The sequence below is a fragment of the Onychomys torridus genome, chromosome 15 (genome assembly GCF_903995425.1).
Source record: "Onychomys torridus chromosome 15, mOncTor1.1, whole genome shotgun sequence".
In the NCBI taxonomy this organism is placed as follows: domain Eukaryota; kingdom Metazoa; phylum Chordata; class Mammalia; order Rodentia; family Cricetidae; genus Onychomys; species Onychomys torridus.
Genome location: NC_050457.1, coordinates 20,053,314 through 20,074,665, shown reverse-complemented (window position 1 = coordinate 20,074,665; position 21,352 = coordinate 20,053,314). Strand labels below are relative to the sequence as shown.

At 45.0% G+C, this 21,352-nt stretch overlaps 1 protein-coding gene across 1 annotated transcript in view; it reads left to right on the top strand.

Moving 5' to 3' along the window:
* The window catches only part of Ankdd1b (ankyrin repeat and death domain containing 1B), a 61,993-nt gene that overhangs the window by 38,733 nt on the left and 1,908 nt on the right, over positions 1-21,352 (top strand). The window contains 8 exon segments of the mRNA XM_036207366.1: positions 3,199-3,297; positions 6,145-6,243; positions 7,581-7,582; positions 9,451-9,532; positions 9,534-9,548; positions 15,594-15,689; positions 19,999-20,127; positions 20,129-20,201. Coding sequence (XP_036063259.1) covers positions 3,199-3,297; positions 6,145-6,243; positions 7,581-7,582; positions 9,451-9,532; positions 9,534-9,548; positions 15,594-15,689; positions 19,999-20,127; positions 20,129-20,201 — 595 coding nt within the window.

The window sequence follows — 21,352 nt, the reverse complement described above, 5'->3', positions numbered from 1 at the left end:
TTCAGTCATGTTTATGGAATGAACAAAATTACGTTTATTCTCCAGCATGACTGTGGCTTAAAAGAAAGAGGCAGGAGGGTATTACAGGAAGAATGAATCCCCCCACCATGCCCAGAGATACCCATATCTTAGTCCAATAAACCTGTGAATGTGTGTTTACATAGCAAAATCATCTGATACTCATATGAGATTATCCTGAGTTATATGATCATAAGAGTCTGTTAAAGTGAAGAAGGAGACAGAAAGGACCCAACTAAACACTACTGACAGTGTGTGTGTGTGTGTGTGGGGGGGCGTCACAAGCCAAAATATCGAGGCATCTGAAGACCAGTTCTCCCAGCAGCCTCCAGAATGGAACTTGGCTCACTGACACCCACATCAGACCTCTAGAACTGCATGATGATAATACATTTTTTTTTTTTAAAATTAAGACACTAAGTTTGTGGCAGCAAACGTAACAGTGAAGAAAACAAATATAGGTACCTGGTTATATTGTTTTTACAGATGAGACAGAGAGCTTCTAAGCCAGGCCACACAAGTGTTTAGCACCAGTTCAAGCTAGCTTTCAGTTGGCTAGTCAGCTGTCTCTTGCTTCCCAACAAATAAGCAAAGCTCTGTGGCTTAAAACAGTGTGGTATCATCTCTCACGGTGTGTCAATCTCAACACACAAAAGAATCTCTCAAGCTTAAGTTTATGGACTATGTAATGTTGTAGTAGGATAAGGGTGCAGCCTATAAGTTTGTTCAAGGACATGGTGACCAAGAGACATTCTTAAGGTCAAAATTGAGGAGGAGTTCTTAAGATGTTTAAAATGAAAGTTGCTGACTATCTAGATCAATAGCAAGAGTCTTAGGTCTAAGGTCAAATAGGAAGTTGCTAGGTAGACATTCTGGCAGGAATATCACTTTTTAAAGATTTATTTTTAACTTTTGTATGCATGTGTATGTTTACATGTTTGGCAAGGTATATGCATGTGAGTGCAATTGCTCAAGGATGTTAATAGAGAATGTCAGACCCCGGGAGCTGGAATTACAGGTGGTTGTGAGCCACCTGCATGGGTGCTGGGAACCAAACTCAGGTCTCTTCAAGAGCATGCACTTAAGTGCTGAACCATTTTTCCAGCCTCTAGGAGTATTTTTGCTCTAGAGTCTCAGAGACTTTTGTATGGTCTTTTGAGAATAGTTCTTGTGGTGGTTTGGATAAGAATTGAATAAGAACATAGGTTCATGTGTTTGAATACTTCATCCCCAGTTGGTGGAACATTTTGGGAAGGATTAGGAGGTGTGGTCTTGTTGTAAGAGGTATAGTGTATCATTAGGGGTAGCTTTGAAGTTTCAAAAGCCCATACCATTCCGAGTCTAGCTCTCCCTCTCTGCCTCATGGTTGTTCACTGCCTCATGGTTGTTGACTCAACATGCAAGCTCTCAGCCGTTGCCTCAGTGCCATGCCTGCCTACTTGCTGTCACGTCTCATGATAAGGTCATGGACTCACCTTCTAAACTATAAGCCAACAAACCCATTCTTCTATGAGTTACCTTGGAATAGTGTTTTGTCACTGCAGCTGAAAAGTGACTAGGATTGCTCTATCAGTAGTAGGTGCATGCATACTAGATCCCTCTTTTAACCTCCTGGTATTATTTATTCGTTTATTTGGACTGAATAAAAGGAAATGTATTTTGATTCTGAAAACTTTCATAGTGGGTTGACTGGACCCATCTGTGATAATCCTACTTTGAGTCTGTTTACATGATTATAGTCAGAGGTTGGCCAGGATTTTAGTCATGCATGACTAAATAGCCAAGAGAGCTCACTCATTTATCTGGAAGATGTTGCCAGCTGTCAGCTGGGAGGTCAACTTCAGGACCAACCGGTGGCCTCTATGTAGGGCTCACCCTTGGATAGCTCAGCAGCTGGCCCCCAGAAGAAGTGCTGCAAGAATCATCAGTACAAAAGGAAGGAGGTGGAAGCTGCCAGGCTAGTTAGGGACCCTGCATGGAACTGGTTCTTTTATCACTTCTGCTATATCCATTGGTTAAAGGAGTTACAGGTCCACCTAGATTCAAGGTAGTAAGGAAATGAACCCTAGCTGTTGATAGAGAAGCCGCAAGTAGGTCAGGGGATACCAATACAGCCGCTTTGGGAAACCAGTTCTCTCCAATGTTCTTATCATGGAGGACCTGAATATATTTTATGGCAATCTGATAATCAACCATAACTAATTCATTGGCTTGCCTTGTTGCCAGTTCTTATGCTAGGCTGTTTGGAGGTTGACTGAAGGTTAACCAAGAGTAGACCACGATTTTGAGCTGAGTGCTGTTCAGCTCAGGCACTAAGTAAGGATACTTAGGCACTGGAGAGTGGCATGAGGCTGTACATGAGAGTGAATGAGAGTTTGTGAAAGGAAATGGGTAAAAGGACTGAGAAGCAACACTTCACACAGGTGGAAAGCTTGCTAAGCTTTGAAGCCATTCCTGGCAAAGAGGAGAGCTGGGAATAAACAGAGGCAAGAAGCCAGAAATCACTGAGGTCATTTTTTTGAGGCCAGTGCCAATCACCTATTTTAACTCTTCCAAGGATTTGCTGGGACCACAGTGGTAAGCTTGATTCTGGAAACCAGGATTTAACTCACATGTGCCTGAGTCATAGTGTCTCAGTGTCTTAGATTAGGCTGCTAAAAATAAAAATTAAAAAAAGTTTAAAAAAAACCTAATAATAATAACAAAGCTGCGTGCCTTAAGCAGCAAGCATTTATTTCTTATAGTTGGAGATTGGAAACCCGAACCCAGGCACTAACAGGGATGGGTTCTGGTGAAGATGTTCTTTGGGCTTCATTGGCCGCCATTTCTTGTGTCCTCCCATGGCTGAAAGAGGAGAAGCTAGCCCACTGGCCTTTCTTACAAGAGCAGGGACACCATCATGAGGGCTCCACTCCCACAGCATCACCACTTCCTGATGTCTCCTCTTCCAGATCTCATCTCATTAGGATTAAGAATTTTGGAGACCCAGGCATAGAGTTATATGATATGGTAATAGAAGACACTTTGAAGTGATAGACTCTAGAATAATCAGAAACACATTGGAGTTCCTTTATTTTTAAGTAGCTGTACTATTTCATTGTGTAAATTAATTACCATGTACCAGACTGCATATGGATAGTGATGGGATTCCCCCTTGCTCTCCCCATCTGTTCCTTGCAGCTCAATGTCAGTGCTTTGCACACAGCCACCCGGAATGGCCACACGTCCCTTGTCAACTTTCTTCTCAGTGAGAATGCTGACTGGCAGCAGAAGAAGGAAGTAAGTCCATGCCCATCAACACAGGCTTGAGTGCTGGCACAGTGAAGCTAGCTGTGCAAATATCCCTGGATGAGATGTTTCACAAGGGCGGGATTCTTTTTAGGGGACACTGGCTTTTTATTTGTTTTTGTCATTTGTTTGTTTTTGAATCTTAATCATGGGGGAATAAGATCCAAGGGGTGAATTTCAGAAAGTCATTGAAGTTCCTGCACAAAATAAAATCGCTGTGTTTAAGATATACTTGCTGCAGGAAGTCTCAGGTGTCTAGAGGTGCCTCGACTCCTGTAGGGATCTCACTAGCCTGGAAAATGCTGCAGCGGCTGCTGCTGCTGTGGATATGGAGAAAATGGATCGTTTCCTTGTCTCTGAACGATCTTGTGGTTTTTCAAAGTCAATCCTTTGTCACTGATTGAGGTTTTTCTGAAGTTTGGATTGGCTTTGGCAGAACAAACAAAGCTCCTCTGTGCTGGAATCTGACAAGAAACATTCCTCCACTTCCCACTGTATTTTCCTCTCTCCTGCGAATATTATTTCCTCTGCTTGTGCTGAGCCATTTCTATTTATGGCACTGACTTGAAAGGAGGGATGTGATCTGAACCATGTCCAATAATTTTTAGAGCGTGGAGTCAGAGGGATTGGCTCCAATTTACCTAGCTCAGGCCAGGGAGGCTTCCTTGTTCTCAGGAGAAGCGAGGTCCCAGCAAGGTGGGTGGCCCTGGCCCGACCACTTACTTGAGATGAAGGATGCTGTCTCTTTGTTTTTGCTTTGTGCCTTGAGGGAGAAGCTTATTTCCAAGCAGAGGAGACCTTCACAGTCTCCCTCTCAGGTGACCCTTGTCCCCTGGCTCACCCCAGACAGCCTCTCACTGAGCCTACAGCCCTCCCTGTTCCTCATCTCCAGTCAATCAACCTATCCCCATCATGTGGATGGAGAACTCTGTGCTCAAGTCCTGCCTTTGCCTCTTCCTTGTTATAGTTACCGACCTGCCTGTGTGTAAAGTAGGGGATATAAGGTCTAACTCCTAGGGTTATCATGAGTGACACAGATTTTAAGAGCAGTTATTGAACCCAGTCTTGTTTTTCTGTATTTTTTTGAGCCAGGTTCTTGTGTAGCCTGAGCTGGCCCGAAACTCCCTATGTAGCCTCGACTGACCTGACACTTGAGATCCTCCAGCCCCTGTCGGCCTCCTGAGCGCTAAGATTGCAGCAAGTGCTTAATTTAGTGTCTCAAACTGGATGAAGGTGGCGGGTAGTGCATGTGTAATAAGAACCCTGAGAGGAAGTGTTGCTGAGTGTGCCAGGACACCAACATTGTCTCTACACTTGAGTAACACCGCAGGTTATCCTAACCACCCCACCTTCTTCACATGGGTGTCCCCTTCTCTGCTCTGTTCCCTGCAGCTCTGCTACTCCTGCTGACCTACAGTCTCGCCACACCTCAGGCCAGTGCTCTCACACTGTTCCTGTTCCAGGTACTCCTCCACTGCCCCTCTCCCTCCACTCTGCCTGTTCCTCATCCTGCTACCCCGTGCCCTAACTGCTTCTTCTCTGCTTTGTTCCTTGTTCCTCAGCCCTTAGCTGCCTTCTCTCCTCCCAGAGAGCTCTGCAGACCAGTGTGGCTGGATGGAAGGAAGTGAGGTAGCAGGGGCACTTGAGACAGTGTGTGGTGATGGACTTTGTGGGCTGAGTAAGAGAGGGGAAGGACGGAAGGAGTGAGAGGCGTCTGAAGAGCCAGGTGGAGTGAGGCAAAGAAGACAGGCTGTTTAGTCAAAGGAAGAGGTGAAGGAACAGGCAGCCAAGACTGGCCACAGCCCTCCATGAGTGGCCTCTTTGGATGAAAGCAGAGCCCCAAGTAGGCGGGAACACCAGCCAGGGATAGAGGGAACTGAGTGTAGCTTGCATCTGTTCAGGAAATGCTGACTGCGTATCTGTTTCCTCCTTTGTGGCCGCTCCTTTCGTCCTTTGGCTCTCTGAAGGCCTGGAGAAGTCCTCCATTAAGCCCTCTTAAGACTTCCTTGTCTACTTCTTCAAGGAAGCCTCTTCTAGCTTTCAGAAGGGTCAACCCTCCCCCGTTCCTCAGGCCACCTCAGCACATTTGATGTTTCCCCTACATCACTTAAACTTTGAAACTAAGTAGCTTGTGGTGTGTGACTGAACTAAAACAAATAAATCAAAAACAAGGAAAGGGCTGTTCCTAGGTATGGTGGAGGAGTAAGTTTATTATAGTCATGTGGGAGAGCATAGCCAGAGGTAGAGACATCTGTGAGACTCCAGAGTGGACGTGACCAGCCTGTACTGGGCCATGTGAGGAGACAGGGAGGGGAAGAACGAGGGGAGAGAGAGGAACCAGAGGCAGCAGCCAGGAGGTCAAAGGTCCAAAAGGGACAGCCAACTAAAGTGGTTGGATTAGATAGGGAAGAGCAGCCCCGCCCCCCGGAGGGGGAGGGGCTGGAGAGTTCAGGGTAGGGGGTGGAGTTTGCCAGCAAGGATGGCCTTGTGACCGAGGGATGCAGGGATAGCCTAGTGGTCAGTGTCTGCTTTAATGTGTTAAATAGGCATCTCAGCTGTTTGTTCCAAGTTTGAAACCTAACAGTGACTTCATTAAAAGGATAAATCTCTAACCCTGAAGAAACAGGCCCATAGTAGGTGTTTATTGTATATGCCCATATGACCAGCAGCCTGGGGATGGTAATGATTGCTCAAGTCTTCCCGAGGGTCCAACGCTGAGGTGGACTCTTTTAATTCTTGGAAATCATCAGAGAGTGATGATTGAAATGAATTGCTTCAGGGTTTGAATGCTGAAGCTAGATGCTTGTGAATTTGCATTTTTTTTCTTTCTTCCTGCAGCCTAAGGAGGCACCTCTTCACTTAGCAGTTATCAACAACTATATAGTTGTAAACGGCCTATTATTAAGTGCTCAGCATGATGTCGACATCTTAGATCAGGTAAGCCTAGTGGGCGGGAGCCTGGACACTCTGTTCTCTTGTGTTTCCACTCTGAATTTCCAGGTTTCAACACCATGTCACAGCAGGGAGCTCTGCTTAGATTCAAGGTACCTAAAAATATGTCCAGGGGGGAACATCTGCATCCTTTTTTCATCACATTTCTTCTGTAACCAGTATCCTGTCCCCACACTTCTGTTTTCTGCAGAGGCAAAACGGGGATTCTGTGGGTGTGTAATCAAGCCGTCCATTTTTAAGAGGCTTACCCAGGGCTTTTGATAAACAGTGTCAAGGCAAATCGCCAGAAGCCCTGTAAATCAAAAGCTGCTCCTACAGTGTGAAATGTTGTCCTTGGCTGAAAGCTGGTCCCCCCACCCCCTTCCCCGTCAGAAGGAAGCTATGTTTCCCTGTTAAGTATCTTCTAAGCCAGAAGGCATAGGAGGCGTTTAGCATTAAAACAAACAAATAAACCGATCACCAGGTATTCAGTGAAATGAACCGGGACAGAATCAAATAACCATAAAAGCCACTCACTCATCTCCGCCAGCTGGAGATGGAACCCGGTGGAGCAGTGAACAATAGGGCTCCTGTGGCCTCTGTGAGCTGCTGCCTTCCAGGGGATGCAGGCAGGGGGAAGCCTTTCTGGGGGTCTGAGGCACATACAGCCTCCTTTTCCAGACAATCTCCTCTTGTGCCCTCTAAGTTAGGGAGAAGCTGTCATGTGGGCTATACCTGCCCCAACCTACCCTGTGCCCATTTCCTTTCCACTGAAACAGCGTGACTGGATCCCTTCAGGTCTCCAGCTTCAACCTCTTGGTTGACCAACTTTGACCTGAGCAGAAGGGAGACTTATCTGCATTCCCTCCCTGTTCTGTGTTGCATTAGCCCACACACTGAGGGCAGAACTCCCTGTTTATTAAATACATTTGCATATTGCACATTGTTCATTGTTAGTGCTCAAATCTTTCCTAAAGTGAAAACCATTTGTGTTCATGTGTGATTTGGGCTTCTACAGAACTGGCTGGATCCCACTCCAGGGAAGGAGTATTTGTCATGCCTGCCCACCAGTTACACAACTAGACCTTATCAGTTCAAACTTTTTGTAACGTCAGTAATATATATATATATATATATATATACATATATATATATACACATATATACATATATGTATATATATACATACATATATACATATGTGTATATATATACACACACAATAATAAAATTATATTTTTCACATAATGTATATCAAATCAGGACGTATAGATAGGGTCTGAAAAGGTAGTTGTTCTTTTAGCTCTACTTGTGTTGGTGTTTCCTGTGTTCTGGACTTCGAGCGGTGTTGTCAAAACACACTTTTGTTGAAATAGCACACTTGTACCTGTGTCCTGTGTTGGTATAGACAGCCCTTTGATAGGTTACTGGTTCCTGTGTCGGGTGATGAGCCCCCAGAGAGGCACACTGCCACCTGCTGGTGGCCTTTCTTAGTTAAACACCTCGGCTTTGCCTTTTTTGGTAGAAAGGGAACCTGCGGTTCAGTCTGGTGGAGGAGTGGGTCTAGACCACACCCAAGGTTCCTGTCAGTCTAGCTGTCTTCATGTCGCTCCTTTCTGTAGGAGGTCAGGGTGATGATCTTTTGTTGACATGGAGTACACTTTTATCTTCTTGGTAGAAAGCAATTACTCCATTGAGAAGTTAGAAGTCTTTCACTCCTTAATACACAATAATATAGAAAGTGCAGTAAAGCATCAAGAAGGCAATAAAATAACCTTTGGTGCCCCCTTTAGACATCACCATTTGAACATTATCAATGGATTCCTTTCTCTTTTTCTGTGCGTTTATAGATTAAGCTTAGCCAGATATAATGCTTTTGTTACCTAAAGCTTTTTAAAAAATTATTTGTTGTTATTGTTATTATTATTAATGGCACTGGTGTTTTACCTGCATGTATGTCTATGTGAGGGTGTTGAACCTTCAGGAATTGGGGTCACGACAGCTATGAGCCGCCATGTGGGTGCTGGGAATTGAACCCAGGTCCTCTGGAAAAATAGCTAGTGCTCTTACCTACTGAGCCATCTCTTCAGCTTTTAATATGTTATCAGTAGATTTTCCTTTATGTAAATCTTTGACGCCATTTTATTACAAAAAAAATGTGTGTCATTAGTTATCATTTGAATTATTTTTAGGTGTACAGTTCTGTGACACCACAGAACTTCCCCTTTCCCACTCCCCAGCCCCTGGAAACCACTATCCTTCCTGTCGTTATGAATTTGTCAACTCTACATACCATGTGCTGAAAAGATATTTTTGAGGCCAGGTCTCATTACACTTCTTAGATGGACCTCAAACTTCTGGGCTTAAGGAGTCTTCCTTCCCTAGCCTCCCATGAGGCTGGGACTACAGTTCCATGACTACACACCTAGCTCTGAAGTTGATTTAATAGTTGCTAGATATTCCTATATATTTATATATAGTTTATATAATGTCTCATTACCAGACATGTAACTCTATGAGACGGGGCACAAGAAAGAAAGGGCTGATGTGACCATTCCATGACTTGGGGAAGGGTTTTATTGTGAGTAAGAGAGAGAGAACATCTGGAGGCATCTGGAAGAGTCCAGAGCAGAGAGGGAAAAAAAAGCAGACTGGACCTGGCAAGTGCTACTATCTACTAGAGAGCATGAGAGAGCATGGTGGGGGGAGAATAGTGGAGATCGCCAGAGAGAATAGCAAGAGGTAGAGACCAGAGCATAGGGAGAGAACAGAGGGAGAGCAAGGGAGGTGGAGAGAGACAGCAAGCGCTGGGCCACAAACCCTGTGTATTAGAACAAAGACAGATGGGGATGGGGGTGGGAAGGGCCAGGACAGGTATAACAGGTACTTGTGATCCTGAGGGATCCTGGAGGCCAGCATGGGCTTTGATAAGCTGATAAGCCCCACAGGTAGCCTTATGTCCCCTTCTGCCAGAGATAAGGGAAATGACTCCCTTTGGCTGATGGGAACCTGTTTCTCCAGTTCCTGAGGAATGCTGGCTTTTATCTAGCCTCTAGATATCCTGTAGTCCAGTTGGAGCTCATTTCTGGGTATTTGGACAGCCTGTGACCTAAGTGTAACCTTCTCTGCTGCTGCAACAACTTCGGCCAGTGTCCGCATAAGGATACCCATCTTCCCCTGTAAGCCTGCATGGCGTGCTCTCCTGCCCATGAGGCAACGGACCCCTCTGCACGTGGCTGCTGATCTTGGAAATGTGGAGTTGGTGGAGACACTGCTGAAGGCCGGCTGTGGCCTGAAAAATCACTGATAAGGTGTGTTCCCTGTTTCCTCAGATGGCAGCATCGACCTCCCTATTGGCTGCCATAGAAATAGGAACATCAGACTTCCTTCTGAGAGATGGGCATGAGATGCATCTTCATAGCAGGAAAACACCTAGATGTGTGTGTGTGTGTGTGTGTGTGTGTGTGTGTGTGTGTGTGTGTGTAGCATGGAGGCCTGGAGGCTAGTGGTCAATGTCAGGACAGCTCTCTACCCTTTTTATTTAAGACAAGATCTCTCATTGAAACTAGAGCTTGCAGTTTAGCTAGACTGGTTGACCAGAAATCCCCAGGGACCCACTGTCCCCATACCCCCAGCCCTGGTATTATAGGGGCAAGCCTTTTTACACTGGTGCTTGAATGGCAAGCACTTTACTAATGGAACCATCTCCCCAGCCCCACATCTCAATTTTTTTATGATATCCCTTTATTTAATTTTAAATGCTATTTTTGCAATATTTTATTAATTCTTTGAGAATTTCATACCACATTGTAGGTGGACTTTTCTGTCCTGTCAGCCTGCTCCTCAGTAACCACAAAGAGTCTTAATATTAATTATAAATCCTCAGCCAATAGCTCAGGCTTGTTACTGGCTCACTCTTATGTTTTAAATTAATCCATTTATATTAATCTACATTCTGCCATGTGGCATTAGCTTTCTTTCATCTTGCCTGGCTGGCAACTCCTCTGACTCTGCCCTTCTTCTTCCTAGTGTCCTTAGCCTGGTTCTCTTGCCTAACCTTATCCTGTCCAGCTATTGGCCAGTCAGCTTCTTTATTAAACCAATCACAGTGACATATATTCACATGGTGTAAAGGAATATCTCTTACATTGTCTTTTGAGGATTTTTCACTTTCCCAAATGCTTTCCTTGTCACCATGTCCACTCTCCCATCCCTGCTCACCCAATTTCTAGATTACTTCTTCCTCCTCCTCTTTCCTTTCTTCTTCTTTTTCCTCCTCCTCCTTCTTTTCTTTCCCCATTGAATCCAGTTTGTATTATCCAGCTAGTTGGGTTTTGGACTGGCCCTGATATGTGGTCAGTCTACCAAGAATCACATCATTAAAGAAAATTGACTCATCCCTCTATTTGTAAAAAGTTCCACATGTGCATTTAAGAATATATATTATAGCTGGGCATAGTGGTGCACACCTTTAATCCTAGCACTTGGGAGGCAGGGTCAGGAAGAACTCTGAGTTCAAGGCCAGCCTGGTCTACAGATTGAGTTCCAGAATGGCCAAGGACTACACAGAGAAACCCTGTCTTGAAGAAACCATAAAATATAGATATTATAGTACATGTGTACACACACACACACACACACACACACACACAGAGAGAGAGAGAGAGAGAGAGAGAGAGAGAGAGAGAGAGAGAGAGAAAGAGGGTAAGGTGGGGTACATGGGAGAGTTTGAAGGGAGGAAAAGGAAGAGCAGAAATGACCTATATCTCAGTTTTGATTGAAATCTGTTTATACAAATTATTATTCAAATGACAAAAATATTTGTCTTTAGGACTCAAAAAATTCAGTGATTTTTTCAAGATCATAAATTCATGTGGTCCAAGTTTAATGATTGTATGTAAAGGTTTATAAAAATAACTTCCCATCCACACGTGTCTCTAACTTACTTGGTTTTTATACAACTATGCCATGTGTTTGCATATCTCTGTTACTTGCACATTTAAAGTATGTTTTATCTTTATTCTGTTCTCCCATTTCCTTTTCAAACTTTTTTCTCTGTGTGTTATGTGTGTGTATGTTTCTACATGTGTTTGAATGTGTGTGTGTGTGTATGTGTGTGTGTGTGTGTGTGTGTGTGTGTGTCTGTGCATGTATGTGCGTGTTGGACTGAGATGATGTGAGGAATCTTCTTTTTTTTTTTTTTTTTTCGAGACAGGGTTTCTCTGTGTAGCTTTGCACCTTTTCTGGATCTGTAGACTAGGCTGGCCTCGAACTCACAAAGATCTGCTTGCTTCTGCCTCCTGAGTGCTGGGATTAAAGGTCTGTGCCACCAAGGCCAGCTGAGGAATTTTCTTATACAGTTTTTCCTTGGTCTGAGAAGCTAGACCTGTTAATCAAACCCAGAGACCTAGATCCTTGACACTGCCAGTCTTCCTAGCCGCTTTGCTCTGGGGAGCCTCCATCTCTGCTTTCTGAGGCCAGCATTCCATGTGCGTTGCCATGCCCACCTGGCATTTACCTGGGTTCTGGGGATCTTTGGTCCTCTTGCTTTCACAACCACGGAGCCATCTTCCAAGCTTCATCCCTACCCCCTGGGAGTTTATGGTCAGCCTGGTCTACATAGTAAATTCTAATGCCAGAGTTCCAGGCTAGCCAGGCTTGCAGAGTGAGATGCTAGAGAGAGAGAGAGAGAGAGAGAGAGAGAGAGAGAGAGAGAGAGAGAGAGAGTCCGAGACCAGTCTTGCTGTATAGCCTAGGCTGGCTTGAACTGGAGATTCTCCTGCTTTGGTTGCTAGGTTACATGTATTCACCACACACTCACAACAGCATGGACATTATTATAATTCATTTAGTCTTCAAAAGAGAGGCATTCAGCAAGCTAGCCTTAGATGTGTGCCTGAGCTCCAGCGAATAACTCACACGTCTAAACCCATGTAACTTAAACTGTTTTCAATTTTCATGCTTTTTACATGTGTGTGTGTGTGTGTGTGTGTGTGTGTGTGTGTGTGTGTGGTCTTCCCCTCTGGTCAGATGTCACCATAATGCTGAGCATGTGACGTCTCTTGTATCCTTTGTGTTCCCCCATCATTCCTGGATGTGTGGGCTCAGGCACTTCTGAAAAGCCTGAATCAAGTTGGCTCCTCCTGGGACTCCTCCAAGGGCGTCTGGGCTGGGAGAGAGCTGGTTCAGAGCAAACAAACTGTTAACAGTGTGTGCTTGCTGAACTAGTAACATGTGCACGCCAACTCCTTTTTATAGCACAGAGCACTGGGGTGTCTTTATGACACACATATGCGCCTTTCAGTCCTGGGGGGCGCGGGGGGGGGGGATCCACGGCCTTGCCCTTGTTGGGCAATTGCTCCACCACTGAGCTAAGTCCCCAACCCCACACCTGCCGTTATCTTTTCTGGTTTTTACCTTCTCGGCTCTCAGTGCAGTGCCTCACTGGTTCTCTAGCTCAGAGTCATGGGTTCTGCATATGTGTGATCTGAGGTCATGGTGTTATTTTACTTTTCTCTGTCAGGATTTTTTTTTTTTTTTTTTTTTTTTGGTTTTTCGAGACAGGGTTTCTCTGTGTCGCTTTGCACCTTTCCTGGATCTCACTCTGTAGACCAGGCTGGCCTCGAACTCACAGAGATCCACCTGCCTCTGCCTCCCGAGTGCTGGGATTAAAGGTGTGCGCCATCACCGCCTGGCAGGATTTTGTTTTTTAATCATAAAAGTCACACAAGCTGTGGACAATGTGGTAAACGTAGAAAAGTGTAGGAAACTTGACCACCTACCCTAAGGCCTAGACTTGGGTGAAATGCCTCTTAGTCCCCAGATGTGGCTGGTTGACTTCATTAACATTCAGCCTTGGTATATTCCCATTCATTCTTTTCAGAGTGACTTGCTCTGTGTCTCCATTCACACTTAATTCCTCCAAGGCAGTTTGCTGGGTAGAGGCTCTTTAGCGATTCTTGTGGGGCCCCTGGTGCTAGTGGACCGGCTGGACCAGTTGTCAAGGTCAGCACCATCACTTGACTTTGCTTGTTTGTAGCCCAAAGCTTGGATGCAATCTCCCCCACTTTCCTTCTCCTTTGCTCCTTTGTTCTGAGGGTCTGGCCCATTCCAGGCACTGGTATACATTTAATTAATAAGCACTACCCTTTCTACCTGCTCCCAAAAGTAAGTATTTCTCTGATTGTGTTAAGATCTGGATGGGTAGCTGGGCATGGTGACACAGGCCTTTGATCTCAGCACTCTGGAGTAAGAGGCAGATGGGTGTCTGGGAGTTTTTGGTCAGCCTGGTCTACATGGTAAACTCCAATGCCAGAGTTCCAGGCTAGCCAGGCTTGCATAGTGAGATGCTGGAGAGAGAGAGAGAGAAAAGAAGAAGAAGAAGAAGAAGAAGAAGAAGAAGAAGAAGAAGAAGAAGAAGAAGAAGGAGGAGGAGGAGGAGGAGGAGGAGGAGGAGGAGGAGGAGAAAGAGAGAGACAGAGAGAAGGAAAGGAGAGAGGAGAGAAGAGAAAGAGGAGAGAGAGAAGAGAGGGCAGAGGAAAGACAGACAGACAGAGAGAGAGAGAGAGAGAGAGAGAAACAGACAGACAGACAGACAGAGACAGAGAGACTGAAAAAGGAATGAGGCTTGATGTTACTCTAACTTGGGGATCACAAAGCTCTTGGCCTCTGTCTGCCTCGCTGTCAAGGGCAGATGGTACCTCCACTCCAGTGTGCTGTTCCTTAACAAAGTTTCTCCAGCTTGAAAATTCTGACTTTTAGAATACTGCCTTCCCAAAATAGGCTAATTATGGTGATTCAAATGGCTCTACAAGGCAGAATGCAGACAGTATGCAATTAGAGACTTGCTAAATGCCTGCAAAATGCAATTCTTCCTAATTTCATTACCAACTCTTCTGCTCACAGGCTGGGTACTTTCAGTCCCGACTTCCCAGTTCAGCTGGGTCTTAGCGCCTGCACTAAAAAGCATATCATTTGGGTTGGTGGGAACTGTACTTGTTGCCACTATCCAGACATGTAAAAGCTGTTGAGAGAGGTTTCTGCATCTTTAGGGTTAGAAATAAAGGTTTCTAACATTGCAATTTTTTTTCTGGAGTTATTTCTGACCATTAAATTATCTTTAGAGTCCCTAAGGGAATACATCATAGGTCATTTGAAATGCAAATAAGGGGCCGGGGACAACAGTTTGGTAAATAGAATGCTTGTCTTGAATGCTTGAGGATTTGAGTCTCATCACTAGTATCCATATAAAAATGCCAATGCCTGGCATGGTGCCACACCATTTATAAGCCCAGTGTGGTGAGATAGAGACAGGAACATCCCCGGGGCTTGTTGACCAACCAGCCTAGTCTAATGGGTAAACCCCAGGCCAATAAGAGACCCTGTCTCAAAGGAGGTGCTACATGTTTCTAAAGATAACATTAAGGTTGTCTTCAGGCTTCTGCATGAACATGAACATGGGCGCGCACACATGCACTTAAGAGAAAAGTAAATATAAACTATCCTCCTTTGTCAGGAAAACATGTACAGATGCAGAAATAGAAATTGTGTGCTTCATAAAACCGAGGGGGCACAGCTTGCCAAGAGATGCTCTCTGGCTGGTGAGATAGCCACCATGAGCAGGGGTCACCTTTTTTAATTTGTGTAATATGAGACATGGGCTTCAGGTAGCATTTGTCCCAAGTTATGCCCAGATCGGTCCTTTCTTACTCATCCAATTTGATTAAAATTGGAATACTTCAACCTTGGTTAGAGGCAGTATGTTATAAAACACAAAACTCCTAGCTAGGAGCCCGTGAGCTGTGAACCGTATTGTCATTATTGACATTGTTCTCGGATCCAGCCCTTTACTGTCTCACTACATCATCTTCCTAAAAAAAACCAAAAAAAAACCCAACCAACCAACCAAACAAACAAACAAACAAAAAACAAAAACAAAAACAAAAAAACAAAAAACGAGGCTTCTACTTTCTGATCTGAAGTGGCTGCTTAGATTCCCGATGTCCTGTCAGCCTTCCCCTTGGGAAGTGGAGGGATGAAAGGAGAATGTCATCTTTCCTCTCTTTGAAAATCTTTTCCAGGGTAAGAATGTGCCTTTGCATTTACATACCATTGGGTGGAATGTAGGTCTCATCCCTGACCACGAGGGAGGCCAGGAAATGTTAGGGGTGGTACTCATCCTAAGGACTTTACATGAACCATCAAGTTCACTGCTCACCAGGACACCTGGCTGTAATTGCAGAGACCCACAGTGACTAAGGTCTGGCAGAATGGGGATCTGGATGCAGGTCTCTGTTGAGAAGCTGGAGCTCCCATCTAACAGGCAATATCACCTCCACCCCCTCTTTTTAATTTAGCAAGGAAAGACTACCCTGGCCGTGGCTGCCAGGAGCCACTACAGCCTCATCTTGGATATGCTCATTAAAGCAGAGAGGTATTATGCCTGGAGAGAGGTAAGAAAAGCCAGTTCCAGCCAAATCAGGGGCTCTTTTGGCAACCACTATTTTGGAATGGGGAATGGGCAGTCTGTATAATTCTTCTGTTTACCCCCCTGCTGTAGTGAACCTTGCTCAGTACAATGATGACTTTCCCAATGCTGTCTCTATTCATGGGATGGACAGTGTCTTTTCCCTCCCAACCCCCTTCCTCTGTGGACTTGAGAATGTGGGCCAGGCAGCCTCACCCATGGCAGAGTTGCTGGCCTAGCATGCCAGCCCTTGTGGACCAACTCCGCCGTGATCTCTGTCTCATGGTCTCTGGCCATGACCTGTCCAATAATAAGCTCCAATGAGTGGTACACCCGGGAAGTACTTTGAGCTCTCCTGACTCTGATGTTTTGCTGTAGCCCTGTGCTGACTTCCTGGCACTCAAGTACTCTGGGACAATCACAAACATATATCTTTGAAGACACAAATCTTATCTCTAAGCTAGTTTTTATCTTTATCTTTCTTTCCTCTGATGGTCTGCCAGTCACACATCTTAGTAGACTGTCCTTCCTTTCAAGATTCAGGTCTGTGCCCTCAGGCAAGATGCTTAGACGCAGGATACCATCCCCAACTTCTAGATCTATGCTGTTTCCCAGTTTCTCTCCTGGGTGCATGGCTTCTCCTGGGCCAATGTGTCATGCCAGCATACATGTCCACACAGCTCGGGTGTCTGGTGCAGAGAGGTTACAAATGTGGATTGATGTTATTGGCCAATCCGGGATAGTCATTTTTAAATCCATAAAGCAGGACTGTTTACTGTCTACTTCCCCCTCAGAAGCCAGCTTGGTAGTCTGGCTATACAGTCACATGTGAATCAATGACAAGGAACATTGTGTCAACACTGCTGAGCACTCTTACACAGGCCACACACCTAGGCCAGGTTAGCCACCGTCGTGTATGTGATCCGTGATGATCACATAGCTATGCGGCCCAAGACTGTGTGTGCAGTCTGTCAGTGGCTACTCAGCTTCCTTGTAACTGCTCTTGCATGTTGAACAAGAAAGTCTGTTTCGCCTGTAAAAGAATAGTTTCTCATATACAAGTAGAAGTCTGTTTAATCTTCCTCCTTCTCTGACTTATTTTTATTGTTCCTTTTTTGTCTTCTTGCTTCTTTATCCTTCTGTTCATTTTCTTAATCATCTTTATGTTACTAAAGACTCAGATTGCCATTCTCTTATTCCTTAAGTGGTTTTTCTACACTCGCTTTGGAAAATCAAGCTGTTCAATCTGTCTATTTTTAATGCCTGTTAGCAGTCTATATTCTTTTGGCTAGATGAGAACAGATACCCTTTGCACCAAATGAACCCTTCTTTTCTAAAAAAAACAAAACAAACAAACAAAACCTTGAGAGGTAAGAGAGGTTAAACGTTGAGAACCTTGTATAATGCACAAATACAGCTGAAGGAAGACCTCAGAAATAGTACATTGAGAACCCTGGTAGCTGGAGTCCTGAGGTTTGTGGTGCTGGGAAAACTTGCTTTAAAATAAATAGCATTATTTTCTCTTTCTCTTTTTAAAGTTTACCAAATGCAGTTATTATTTTAAATAATTTTCTCATTAATCAAAAAAGTTTATATTGTGATTTAGTACAAAATAATTACCAATAAAATGTTCAAAGAGATAATTTGAACTTTTCTTTTATATCTGCTTACATATGTTATATTTATGTACATCACATCTAAATTACCTATATATTGTGTCTACATATACACATACATATTTACCATATGTACATTCCATTTAAATTATCTATATAGGGGTTGGGGATTTAGCTCAGTGGTAGAGCACTTGCCTAGCAAGTTAAGGTCCTGGGTTCCGTCCTCAGCTCTGAAAAAAAAAAATCTATATATTATGTCTATATACATACATACATATTTAAACATATGTAAATCCCATTTAAATTATCTATATATTGTGTTGATATATATAGACATACATATTCAATCATCATCCATCATTAAATTCAGTGGTTCAAAGGCAAAGGATGCTTCTTAAATCTGCCCTATGCTATTTACAAATTTATTTTATATATTTATTATTATAATGGTATATGCATGTGTGTGTGTGTTTGTGTGTGTGTGTGGGAGAGAGAGAGAGAGAGAGAGAGAGAGAGAGAGAGAGAGAGAGAGAGAGAGAGAGAACGACTTTTGAGAGTTGGTGCTGGCTGTTCACTTTGAGGCATGGTTTCTGTTGTTTCTGTTGAACTTGGGTACTGTAGGCTACTCCTGACAGCTTAAGTGATTCTCTTTTCCTCTCACCTCACCGTAGAAGTCCTGGGTTACAGATGAGCACTAGAGCACCCAGCTTTGTAAAGTAGGTTCCAGGGATCTAACTCAAGTCGTCACGTTTGTGCGGCGATCAGTTTTAGTAGCTGAACCATCTTGCCAGCCCTGTCCTGTTTTATGCGTTTTACTCTCCACCGCTTCTGGTACTTCAGCAACTAGATCAGTCCCAATGCTTTCCCTGTTAGAAAAGACCTGGGCGTTCTAAAGTTCCATGCTCTTCCTATAGCAGCGTGAATGGCCACCCTGCCGCAGATGCTAGAATGCAAAGACTGCAAGATTCTCTAAGAAATAAAAATGCACAGAGCGAAGACAGATGCAGAATCAGTCTGTGCTCTTCTCTCCCCATGCTGTCTGATGTTTTGATCTCACTGGGCAGGTCGTTTGATGAGGAGGAAGGAGGAGAAAAAGTGCACTTTGTTGGTGCTCCCATCTCAACTCTTAGGATTCCTGGAAACCTGAGGCACTGTGACAGTGAAGAGAGAGTGTACCAGAGAAGACTGCAGTGTAGTCTTGTGAACCGTTGTGGATGCTTGCACATGCCTCCCGTTGCTATCCCAGTGTCTGCACCCAAGGCCCAACACCAGCAGAAGGCCTTGCCCTGCTCCTTGGCTGAGATCCCCAGGGGCGTGCAGAGCTGTTTGGAGGCCGTGAAGGCTGAGTATAGGCCTACTAAGTTCTCAAAACTCTTGGAAGGCAGGGTCCCATACCCTTAGCCCATTTCCTTCCCTGGCGTGAACTCCCATCTTGGTTTTAGAGTATCTTTCATTAAGATTCACTTTTATTTAAATGGAAGACTAAAACAGAAGTCATTACACATAAAAGGGAGAGCAGCCAGGACGGCCCAAGTCACGTCTTCCGTTCCCTTAACAGAGCTGTACTCACTCTTCTGCAGTCCCAATGGCCCGGGGGTGATGTAGTTCTAGGAAGCCATGACACTGTTTTTTCCTCTGAGACTCTTTCCTCTAATGTTTTCGAGAGGTTGATTAGGAAAGACTGTGGCAGATCCCACCAAGGAGGCAGAAAGCAGCTTAGAAAGGCAAAAAACAGAAAACAAAAACAAAAACAAAAACAAACCCAAGAGAGCAGTCTAGGCACAGTGCTGTTGGGATTAGCATGGCGGTAGTGGTTTCAGATGAAACCACAGCCACTTTGTCCTGTCCACTACCTTGTCTCCTACTCCCTACCTTACTCTACCCTACCCTGCCTTACCCTACCCTGCCCTACCTTACCCTGCCCTGCCCTGCCCTACCCTACCCTGCCCTGCCCTACCCTGCCCTACCCTACCCTACCCTGCCCTGCCCTGCCCTGCCCTACCCTACCCTGCCCTGCCCTACCCTGCCCTACCCTACCCTACCCTGCCCTGCCCTACCCTACCCTACCCTGCCCTGCCCTACCCTACCCTACCCTGCCCTGCCCTACCCTGCCCTGCCCTGCCCTACCCTACCCTATCCTACCCTGCCCTGCCCTACCTTACCCTAACCTACCTTGCCCTACCCTACCCTACCCTGCCCTACCTGGCCCTGTCCTGCCCTGCCCTACCCTGAGTTAAGCCTCCAGTGTCCCCTCATACTCAGGAGAGAGCAGAATGAAAAGCTCTGAGGTTTTATTAAGGATGTATCCAATCTGAACTCCACTGAGGCGTCAATGAGAAAATCCAATACACCAAAGAATAAAGGGGGCTTAGTGTTGAGAGTAAGGCCACCAAAGCTGTTAGGTGTGATGTTTCACTTGCCAACATGTCCCCTCTGTTCTTTTTGGAAGTGGGCAAATACCAGTCAGCAACAAAGACACAACACTGCAGAATCACTCACACTAGCTGTTTCAGATACAGTCCTCATGCTTTTTATTCAGACCTTTCTGTCCAACTTGGATGAAAAAAGATGGTCTAGGACAGATGAACAAGTCTCAGCTACTGCTTTACCGACTACTCATGACGTCAGGTAGCAAGTGAGCACGCTGTAAATACCTGGCTACAGTGAGTTTTCATTTAGGAGCACCAGGAGAGCATCCAGGACTCGGCAGCAAGCTCGACACTGACATTCAAGCAGGACCACAGTCTGGAGACCAGGCACATCTGCACGCTCCTCTGGAACCTGGCCTACTGACATCTGAAGGCATCTGGACTGGCAGAGGCTGGCCCGCTTGTAGAACTTTATGGAGGACCAGATTATAGCCATCGAGGAACAGTGGTCAGGTGAGTGGGGACCAGAGGACAGGGATAGGAAGTCATTCAGAGTTAGGAACAGCAGCCCTTCAATACTTCAAGTAAGTGCCCAGAGCACACAATAGGCAGAGTCCAGGAATCACTGCAATCATGGAAGTCAGCTTGGCTAATCGTGCAAAGGTGGTTAGGAATTTAGTAGAAAGTTAAACTCTGAAAAACCCGCAGTCAGCTGTGCTTGCAAAGGTTGACAACTTTGGCCTAAAAAAGAAACGAAGGCTTCACAATTGTGTGGGAAACGAAGAAGCAAGGATACATGGAACGTCAGTCTGGCTTTCCACCCAAATCTGCAGGTTATCCTAGATGGGAGGCCTTAGAAATGAAGGGCTGCCTTAGAAAAGCTCACTGTTGAAGCTTTCTGCTCAGGAAGATTCCCTCTACCAGGCTGGGGAAGGGTTCTGGGAGGACATCATTTGTAAGCCACACACACGTATGATCTCACTAGCATGGCATTAACATTCACAACCAGTCATATTTTAATTCTCCAGGCAACTGGCACCGGGAAGTGTGGGGAATTTTGAATGAAGAATGTTGGTACATGTTGTTGGTATTAAAGAAACAATACTACATGTTGTTCTTCAATTCTTCAACAATACAATAATAATACATGTTTGTATTGAAAAAAATTAGTTTTTTGAGGAGCACATTGTTCCTGCCAAGATCCCAGGCTCCTCTGTGGCATCTGTCCCAGGGAGACTATTGTGTGTTTGCCACGGTGAACTGCCCAAAGTGACAAAAGGTTGTCTTCTGATCCCAACACCTTTCCTAACACCTCAGTGGGTAGGTCTCAGGAATTTACAGGATGAATAATCCTGACCTGAGTTACAGACCTGCTGAATTGGAGTGGCTGTATGGCCCAGTGATTTACAGAGCAGCAGGGAACTGGTCATACTGTGTACTGTCATTCCAACCTATAGACACACACACACACACACACACACACACACACACACACACACACACACACACACACACTATGCATTTGCACAAAATGTCCAGCGAAAACATGGACCAGCTAGAAGACCTCCTATCTTGTGGGGATTGCCTGTCACCCCCCCCCCCCCCCAGCAGACATCAAAGCCATTCAGTACCTTATAACTCTTCATCCTTACCCTGTGTGCGCT